Source organism: Sinocyclocheilus anshuiensis, unplaced genomic scaffold, assembly GCF_001515605.1.
Source record: "Sinocyclocheilus anshuiensis isolate Anshui unplaced genomic scaffold, SAMN03320099.WGS_v1.1 scaffold876, whole genome shotgun sequence".
NCBI classification, from domain to species: Eukaryota; Metazoa; Chordata; class Actinopteri; order Cypriniformes; family Cyprinidae; genus Sinocyclocheilus; species Sinocyclocheilus anshuiensis.
The window spans coordinates 36,688-47,586 of record NW_015549619.1 but is presented as its reverse complement, the minus strand read 5'-3'; the positions used below and the strand labels follow the sequence as shown (position 1 = coordinate 47,586).

The 10,899-nt window shown below is 36.2% G+C and overlaps 1 protein-coding gene across 1 annotated transcript in view; it reads right to left on the bottom strand.

Moving 5' to 3' along the window:
• Positions 1-322: 322 nt before the first annotated feature.
• LOC107659347 (sodium-dependent neutral amino acid transporter B(0)AT1-like) overlaps positions 323-10,899 on the bottom strand; it is a 20,347-nt gene continuing 9,770 nt past the window's right edge. The window contains exons 5-11 of the mRNA XM_016448263.1: positions 10,696-10,806; positions 6,758-6,870; positions 6,547-6,675; positions 5,590-5,746; positions 4,600-4,804; positions 4,359-4,518; positions 323-585 (exon numbers count right to left, since the gene is read on the bottom strand). Coding sequence (XP_016303749.1) covers positions 339-585; positions 4,359-4,518; positions 4,600-4,804; positions 5,590-5,746; positions 6,547-6,675; positions 6,758-6,870; positions 10,696-10,806 — 1,122 coding nt within the window. The 3' untranslated portion in view covers positions 323-338. The remainder of the gene's footprint in view (positions 586-4,358; positions 4,519-4,599; positions 4,805-5,589; positions 5,747-6,546; positions 6,676-6,757; positions 6,871-10,695; positions 10,807-10,899) is intronic.

Below are 10,899 nucleotides of genomic sequence, written 5' to 3'. Positions count from 1 at the left end.
ATTACTTAATAATTTATATGATTTATAATTCATATGTATTTATGCATATTAATATTTGTTTATTATGCATATTTATGTATTCATATGTATGTAATACTCCATTATAATTTATGTTTATGCATTACACTTTTATTTATTATTCTTAGTTTTAAATTTTATGTATTATGCTTTATTTATTTATGTTAAGTTATGCATGTTTATTGATCAGAGAAAATTAAGTTTTCAAACGATTTGGTGTATTTTTTTAGAAACAAACAACATCTAACAATAATGTATTTTTTTCTTTCTTAAAACAGCTGAAATTATTGGACGTTTTCTGGGTGTTCAATCAACATCTGTCATAACAGGAATATTTTCGATCCTGCAAATCTATAGGCCATTTCTCGTAGTTTTCCTACAGGAATGAAGGCAGCCATGCGTACCGACAGTGGGTCCCAGGCGATGTAGGTCAGCTCTTTGCTGATGGTGGTGACGAAGTAGAAGAGGAAGATCAGCAGCACTATGAGCGGACTGACGAGTCTCCACGTGGCCTGCCAGAAGAAGTTGGGCTTGTGACCGATCATGAACTTGATATCGTCGTTGAATCTGCACCGAATCAACACACAAATATCAACAGGTCAGTTTCACCTTATGTACTACCAATAATCTGCTGTCAGTCTCTTACATATATTCTCTTATATATATATATATATATATATATAAGAGAGCCCAACTTTAACTGCTACTTTGTGAGGTTCTACTGTAACCGTCTACTACGGGAAAACAGCTGGTTTGCCGTACACTGAAAAAATTATACTAAGTTTCTTAGTTTCTTAGGTTGCAAACAATTTATTTTAGCTACATTTAAATTTTTTTTTTGAAAGTCAACTAAATTTATTTAAATGTAGCTAAAATAAATTGATTGCAACCACTTACCTTAAAGAAATTTTTTATCATTTTTTCAGTGTACGGCAAACCAGCAGTTTTTTCGTAAATGTTTTTTCAGTGTAGTCGTTACAATGTGACGGATTAGGTTGGTAAATGTTACGTTTTATGGTATATACCATTGTAATTGCACCAGTATATGATTCTACCATTAAGCCCCGTTCCAAGAGCGATAACTCTATATCTTTATCATTATCTTTATAGTTATCGTGCTTGGTGTGAATGGGCCTTTAGTCTTTTATTTCATCTGTGTTGATATGTTTTGAAATAAAACTGATTTGAATGATTTTTCCATTTCCATGATGTGAAGTAAACAATGCAAGTATTGCCTAAACATCCTCCTCATAATACTTTAATAAATGACGGAATACCGCGTTGCGCTGTCTTGTTTACGGCTGCTTAGTGATTTTTACGTTCTCGGATACGGCGGTGTAACAGCTAACTTCAGGTCATCGTAGCCATTCCATTTGCATCTTAATCCCACAGTATTAACCTCTGCTTTAGGACATTGATTTTGAAACTTGTGAATCCATTAGAATCATTAGAAGACAGAATCGCGATTCATATATGAATAGATTTTTATGTGCACCCCTAGTTTTGATGGCATGGCAACAATGACTCTTCCTCTTCTCTAAAGCAGTGCAACATGGCCCCGCCCCCTGTGTTGCATTTTCCCGGGGGCTGGGTTTATGTAAATTTCAGGGTTTGTGATGTCCCCAACCCGGGAAGAAGCTGATTGTAGTCCCTACGAGCCGTTTTTGTAGGCATTAAACTGCCATAATTTAAAAAAAGACAATATCTCCGTTCGCATTGAACTTTCAGCGTCGTAACTTTGCAGATATTGTTTATGCTCAAACAGCAACATTACTGTACACACTAACCAACATTAAAAAACCCCACCCCGGGAAGAAGCTGATTGTAGTCCCTACGAGCCGTTTTTGTAGGCATTAAACTGCCATAATTTAAAAAAAGACAATATCTCCGTTCGCATTGAACTTTCAGCGTCGTAACTTTGCAGATATTGTTTATGCTCAAACAGCAACATTACTGTACACACTAACCAACATTAAAAAAGTGAAATCACAATCAACCACCCCTATAAACTGAATACGATAGATAACGGGGAACCGGTGTAATTGCTGTATGACGGGAGTGATGTGGGCTGATTTTTTTGGTGAATGTAAGGGCATGAGCAGCTGCATTTTGAATTAGCTGTAAGCGATTAAGGGCTTTGTTAGGTTGGCCATATAACAAGGAGTAACAATAGGCACAAAGTTATAAAAATTAATTATAGAACTAAGTTAGTTCTGGCAGGTCACGTGAGTCAAGCTTGCATCAGCTGATTCTCAGCTGATCACATCTACCTATAGGAATACGACACCTATCGCAGCATTCCTATATAAGCTCTATTCAGTATTATTCTGCAGCTTTTCAGCTTGCTCTGGAGCAAATTACCCTCCTCCATCCCCAGCTCCTCCTTTCACCACAGTCAGGACTTGGCTTTCTGATATTCCTTGCTAATCAGACTCCTTTATCTTGAATAAAGTGTTACACTTAAATATCATTAAGTACATTAATGATATCTGCCTTGTTCTGTTCTGTTAACCCTAGGGGGGTTATTATTGCTGCTCTTCCTGCTCATTCATGACAGGCTGCATGGATGGGCAGGGAGGTTTTTGACCAGAACAGAACCATACCGACAAACCAAACTTTAGGCTAAGTATCTCATTTTGTGTTTGTTTATTTTATTAAATTGTTTAAATGTCCGCCGGTTCCCGTCTCCTTCTTCCCGAACTACGAACGTTGTTACAGACACCTATCGCAGCATTCCTATATAATCTCTATTCAGTATTATTCAGCAGCTTTTGAGCTTTGGAGCAAATTACCCTCCTCCATCCCCAGCTCCTCCTTTCACCACAGTCAGGACTTGGCTTTCTGATATTCCTTGCTAATCAGACTCCTTTATCTTGAATAAAGTGTTACACTTAAATATCATTAAGTACATTAATGATATCTGCCTTGTTCTGTTCTGTTAACCCTAGGGGGGTTATTATTGCTGCTCTTCCTGCTCATTCATGACATGCTGCATGGATGGGCAGTGAGGTTTTTGCCCAGAACAGAACCATACCGCCAAACCAAACTTTATGCTAAGTATCTATCATTTTGACGATAGTGGTCCTGACAGAAGTATAAATAACTGTTTCAGCATCTTTGAAATTTAGTGATGGTCGTAAACGGACAATATTGCGAAGATGGAAAAAACAGGATTTAACAAGCTGGTTGATATGGGGTTCAAAGCATAATGTAGAATCAAATAGTACGCCAACATTACGTATAATGGGGGAAGGATGAACTATAACTCTGTCAATATTAATGGAAAAGTCAAGATAAGCGGAGACAGAGGATTTGGGGCCAACTAACAGAATCTCTGTTTTTTCAGTATTCAATTTTAAGTAATTTTGAGCCATCCATACTTTAAGATCATGTAGGCAAGATGTTAAAGAAAAGGGAGGAAAAACAGAGTTGGGCTGTGCAGTAAAATAGATTTGCGTATCATCAGCGCAACTGTGGAAATTAAAGATCATGGTGCTACATGACCTTGACCATGACCTACATGACCTTGAGGGAGCATGTAGATTAAAAACAAAAGTGGACCAAAAACAGATCCTTGAGGCACTCCACGGGAAGAAGTGACAGTATGAGACTTGTTTAATATTAATTATTTTCTCTTTTTTCCCCCAAAGATAACATGGTCAAATTCACAGGGATTTTTAGATATATACATATAAGCGTGTGTGTGTATAGAATGTTAAATATATTAAAATAAATAGATTTTTTTATTTAGTATATATTTATCATGATTTTAAAAACTTAAAATATATTCAAATAATAAATAGATATTTAATAAATATTAAAATATCTTATTTAAAATCAACCATGAATATACATTTTAATATTTAAAAGTCCCCCCCCCCCCAAAAAAATAATACACTCACAGGGCTTATCTCGCACACACATGCATATATATACAACATTTGAAGTGGATCAAAACCTTTCATCAAAGTTGTCCTAAAACCCAAAGCCAAAATGCGTTCTTGTCTTAGGACAACTGTGATGAACTTTTTTGATCCACTTCAAATGTTGACTAATATATAATAAATAAAATATGTTGAATATGTATATAAATTATGTACATTAAAATGTTTTTTTTTAAATCTAATATATATTGATTATGATTTTTTAAAATTCAATATACTGTATATTGAAATAGGATAAGAATAAGAAAAATATTTAAAAAATAAATATAAAATACCTTAATATATAATAATTAAGCGTAGATCAAATATACGACCTTAATTAAAAATAAATAATAATAATAAAAATAAAAGCTTAATTAAAATCCGTTTTGGAAAGATTTGCCATGCATTCATCACCTGTCGATCCCATAAATGTAGGCTACAGCCATCATCTCACAGAAGGCGATGATCAGCAAAGGAATGGATCCGGCGAAGCTGTCGAACAGAGCCAGCCAATATTCACCTGAACCCTGAGCGAAGATAATGGCCAGACCGAACGAGACGAAACACACCAGACCTGAAACACACACACAGACCGAGACCTTCACGTGTGATCATCAAAGGAGACGGCTGGATTATAACGTTTGTGTGGCTGTACCTGTGTAGACCTCCTTCGGCCAGCGCTTCGATAGGATGTTCAGATCCTGCAGCGGCGCCACGACTCCCTCGACACTGCCGAACATAGTGGACAATCCCAGACAGAAGAGCATGATGAAGAACAGCACTGACCACAGAGGAGAGAAAGGCATCTTAGTGATGGCCTCGGTGAAGACGATGAAGGCCAGACCGGTTCCCTCAACTCCCTGTGAAGATAACAAGAGCCTCTGAGGCCACAAACACACTGCAGGTTTCAGGAGCGACAACCGCATTTAAATGCGGGAGTGAGTCCCGTAAATCATCATTCCATGTGTGTACGGAACAGCAGTCACTCCTGCATTTGTAACCATAGCAACATTTTTGGCGTCTTGCGGGAGTGGAGAAGAATCTGGCTAAAGACTCTTTTTGTCCGTTTATTTGAACTAAACTACCACTGATAGACGTGCTCGGGAGGCTGCTTTAGAGAGCGCTGTCTTGCAGTGTTGCCATTTCCTCATATTTACAAGCGCTTTTAGGCATGTTGTTTGGTCTTAGCTCATAGGCACTTTATGGAGTTAATAAGAGATATATGATTTTTGTGTGTGTGTTATAAAACATAACGCATTTGGGTGTTTTAGTGTTTTTTGTGCTTGTTTCTATGAAGATCTGGCAACACTGACACTTTACCGCAGGGCTCATGAGCGCAACTAACCCAGGTTAAGACTTCTTTCACTGTTATTTTCTTGCATCTCACATACAGACACATTTCTGATGCACGTTTAAATACGTCATTAACAACTAGTTTGTTCAGTTCAGTTCTGTACACACTGTGTAGAATTTCTGTAAATGCGGTTGTCACTACCTGTATTTTTCAGGAGATAATGCGGATGTCACTCCTGTATTTTAGTGAATTATGTACAGAACGCGATTATGAACTGACAACTGAATTTAGCTGCAGTGTGTAAGTGGCCTGAGAGAACTGAAGCACCGAGTAAAAGAAGGAAACACAGACCTGACTGAGAAACGTCTGCATGTCGCAGGTCTTCAGCTGGAGCTCCTGAAAGATGGCTGGTGCTGTGCTGTTGAGATGCTGGAGAAAACTGTCGTAGTTGCTCTCCGTGATGTTTCCCTCCGGCAGATCAAACGCGTTCATCAGCGTCAGGATGTTACTGTGAACAAACCACAGCACTGTGAACTTGAGCAGATTATCTTTAAAAAAATGGGAAAACATTAAAATGACATATTTTATTATATTGATTAAATATTTGTTTATACATTTAGTTTTGACATATATTCATTTTTTTATCATAATATAAGACAAGTATATATTATTAAATAATTTGAATAAAAAATGTATTATATTAATATTCTGAACACAACCTATTTATATATATATATATATATATATATATATATATTTTTTTTTTATTTATTTATTTTTTTTTTTTAAGTAAATTAAATTAGATTATTTTTTATTTAAGATCATCATAAAGACCATTATTGACCTATTTTAGTAAAATTGTCTTAATGTGTCCTATTCTAGAGTTTTTGTTCCTTCCCCAAAAAATGGAGCACTTTTCAGATGCACCTTAAAGGATGAATGCATTGAAGTAAATTCTGATGGTACATTTGTCCTTGTCTTTTCATACTGATGATTACTCTGAAAACTTTACATTGTTAATTTCATAATGTCCTCATTGATTTACACAATGACCTTTTCACTGTAAAAGTCTTAAAGTTTTAATATTGAATATATTTATTTTACAAAAATATATACTTTTTTGTGTTCCACAGAGAAAACCAACAGCATACGGATTTGAAACAGTGTGAGGGTGAGTAAATAATTACAATTATTATTTTTTGTTGAACTAGAGCTGATTTTGAGTCGCTTGGGTGTTTAATATCAGATCTGTTCCTGACACTGATCAATAGATGGCACATACAGTATCTCAGTCTCTCAGACACTCACCCGTCGAGACAGTCGTCAAACCTCTCTGTGGCTCTGAAGCCGATGATGGAGTAGATCACGATGGCTGCGTAAATAGACGTCAGGCCGTTTATTATGGAGATGATGACGGCGTCCTGCTCGCAGTTATTACTGCAGACACACAGTGGAGCAGTTATTACAATCATTATACCGAGCAAAGTCTCAGCAGCTGTCAAAGGCTGGAGTTACTGACTGGACTGAGTTGTAGCTGGAGAAGGAGATGAGTCCTCCAAACGCGAGAGAGAAGGAGTAAAACACCTGCGCTCCTGCGTCCAGCCACGTGCTTGGGTTTAGCAGCTCGTCCAGCTACACAAATACATCATCAGTGTTGGGAAGGTGACTTTGGAAATGTAACAGGTTACAGATTACAAGTTACCCTGTTTAAAATGTAGTAAGTAGTGTAACTATTTTAGTTACTTTATTAATGTAATGTAACTGATTACATTTGATTACTTTTTGATTACTTTTCTACATTTCTAACGAATGTTTTCAACTGTTAATCATTTTGAAACATTTAAAGCAGGCAGGGTTAACCTTACAGTATGACTACCGCCAGACTTTCAGAATCCTTCATCGCTTGAATTAAGGTTATAATAATTAAAGCATTAAGCCCCAAGAAGCCGTAGTTTGCAGTGAATTTATAACAGCTAAGGGGCGTTGTTTGGTACGAAGCGGAGTGACTAAAACCCCCTTAGCTGTTATAAATTCACTGTAAACCACGGCTTCACGTGCTTTTATAGAACAGTTATTCCATATACGTAGTAAGGTTTCACAAAATAAAACAGAGCAAATAAAGTGTAATGATATTAATAAAAACAGTATTCTTCCACCAAACAATGTAGCTCCTCAGAAACAGTAGTGGTTGCTACAAAGTGGTTGCCGAGCAACACACAGAAGTAAACAAAGGTGTATGTTACTTTGTAGAGTCATTTACAACAGCTTCGAACGCGGCTCAGCCAATCAGAATCAAGGACCGGGACTATCCGTTTTATAATTAATTTTAAAGCACAGCCACCACAATACTTTAGCACCTTTAATACCTTTTACATTGAGATTGTTCTGAGGGCAAATACAGATTTAATATCATAACAAGAAATAGGTTAAATAGCTATGATGCTTTAAAAAAATAAAAAAAATCTTTGCATAGCTATGACAGGAAACACTGGCATCTAACAATGCCTTGGAAAAAAAACAGTTAATCTTAAAAAATTAAGCATATACATAAACAGATAAAACAGTTACTGAATAAGCATGTCTCCTAAACTCCTGAAACATCGGTGTCTCATATTTTAAAGCAGTCAATGCAATTTGCGAAATAAATCAATCAAATCTGTATGTGTGTAAAAATATTCAGATGTAACTCCCTTTGTAATCATTAACATTTTCATAAGTAGCTGTAATTTAATTACACATTTTTTTTCTCAGTAACTATAACTGATTACAGTTACATTTATTTTGTAATTAAATTACGTAATTCCGTTGCATGTAACTAGTTACTCTCCAGCGCTGTACATCGTCATATATCATCACATTATTAGCAGAGCTGGGTAGATTACTTGCAAATTGTAGTCTGTTACTGATTCCAAATTACATGACAAAAACTGTAGTTAGTAACGTAATCCATTACATTACACATTTTAGGGTAATATAATCAGACTACTTTTAGATTACTTTCAGATTACTTTTAACGTAACTCGTTTATCGCATTGATTTAAATAGTTGTACATACCATACTGATATTAAAATGCAAAGGAAATATATTCCAATTGTTGTTATTAACAACATAAAGTGAATTATGCGTTACATTATGTCAAGGTTTTCCAAACTGGGGTTCGTAAAGGAACTGCAGGGTTTTGTGAGTTTAATGAAAAGCTAATTAATTAAGTCATAAAATGTTAAATTAAAATAAATCATTTTAAAATAACTTCAATCAAAATAAAACACTTGCTAAAAAATGTTAAGTTTTGTTCACCTGCAGGTATTTTAGAAAAGAAAATGTATAAAATGAAAAAAAATTAGGGAGAATCTATAAATTATGAATAATTTATTGCTATTGTGTGAATATATGCAATCAAGTAATCAATAAAAAAGTAACTGTAGTCTGATTACGCGTATTCTAAAATGTAATATAATCTAGCACGAGTTGCGCACTCCTGCTAATAATAAATAGATATAGATATATATGCAAAAATTCCTGCTATAATCACTGAAATGAATCTCTATCCAACGCAAATCTAGTGGGAGCGGGCGATCAGAAAATATAGCAAATAATAGCATAACAAGAATGACAGAGTTGCGGTAGGCGGTGTTACACAGTGTTTGGTTGCGCACCGATTACATTACTTGCCCACTGCAGCACCGCCCTCACTGGCGTTTTGATTTTTTTATGGAAATAAAAATCATTTAGTTGAGCTGGAAATCGTACGCTACAATTCTAAACTAAAAGCATCTGCCCTGCTCCATACAGCCAGGGTTGCCAGGTCTGCGTGACAAAACTAGACAATGCCAGTCATAAACAGGCCAAAGTATCGCAATGACAATTGTCCAAATATCAAAACTAATTTCCATACCTAAAATACATATTTTGCAGTCACTGTTATGCACATTGATCATAAACACAGCTCAAAGGCTTCCTACCAATGGCCCTCCTTCAAAAAACGTAACATGGTAGAAATGTAAAATATTTCAATACAAGCATGTCAGTCAAATGCAATATTTCAAACCTATAACCCACGGGGAGGGGGAAATCTCCTTAAACGGCAACAGTTTAAAAGTAGCCCAATTCCGTGAAAAATAAATAAAACGCTGACTTGGCAACCTTGCATCCAACACGAGCCGCAGGAGTCAGATTTGACTGATCTCAGGTGGAGAGTAATGAGAGATGACTGACAGATCATGCTGGAGGATTTGCTGCTCGACAGATCCTGAGCTCACTGACAAATATCTGATCTTGTAAGATGTGCTCCTTTACACAAAGTGCGCGTGACTGCCAAATCGAAAGTGAAAGTGAACAGCGAGCGCTCATTCAAAAGCGATTTCAATACCCCCAAAACTGATAGCGTGAAAATGATATACAATATTAGAATGTTTGCGGGAGCGGGTGCAATAAACGCCTCTGATTGGCCATTGTGTTCAACAGAATAAGCTCTTACCAGGCTCAACACTGCCAAAAAAAAATGCGTAAAAAGAAACCTGATGCGATGATCTGAATGTAATGCTGCGAAATAACACTTCTTGCCTCTTAACCTGTGGGGCATTTTGCCGCAAGCCCCTGTTAATTTCCGACCCTGCCCTGCAGTCTGATCTGTATTCTGCTGGAAATGTCATTCATGAGCAGTTTAACCTCTTTAATGTGATGGAAATAGATGTGTTTTGTGAGTTTGCAGTGGGTTTTGGAAAGCATCTCCATGAATCCCAATGGTGATTTCATGTGTAAATCTATTAGTATTTCATTTTTCGTCTTAAACTTTAGGTTAATGTTGACCAGTGGTAAACTTTGTGAACTATTACCGCGGTTTTAGAAAGGCTGCATCACCTACACAAAAACCTAAACAATGTCTATATAAATATTAGACTTGGTTAATAGTGTATATAAAAGAATGGTTTAACCAAATATAAAATATACTCTGTCGTTCCAAACCTGTACGAGTATCTCTCTTCTAATGAACACTAAAAAGATATTTTGAAAAATTGTGGGATTTAAACATTTTCAGGACACATTGACTTCCATATTATGGACAAAAAATACTGTGGAAGTCAATAGGATCCGAAATTGTTTGGTTTCCAACCTTCTTCAAAATATCTTGTTTTGTGGAGTTTCATTTTGGGTTTGTTTATATATGTGTCTTTAACATATATAATTCTATTCCTTTTAAGAAAACAGTCAAATAATGAGAGTAAAATAGTTAAATTTGAATTCAGGGAGACTTTAAGGTGCTTTTTTTGTTCCTTCTTGAGTTTGATGGCTGTCTTATAACATCTGTACTTTTCCGTGAAGATGTTTTGATGGCGTTATGAAGAGGAGATGATGGCAGATTTCCTCTTTCTGAACATGCATGACTTCTTTCTTCTCGACAGAACGTCTGAGCTGCGTAAAGTGAAGTCAGCTGGATGTGTTTGTGTCAGACTTACATCTGGTGTGAAGAGGAACTTGATTCCGCTGACGGAGCCTTTGAGCGTCAGTCCTCTGATCAGGAAGATGGTCAGAACCAGGTACGGCAGCGTGGAGGTCACGTACACGGCCTGACCAGATAGAAACCAGACCAGATAATATTAAATATTAATATATAAATATATTTGAAGTGGATCAAAAAAGTTCATCAAAGTTGTCCTAAG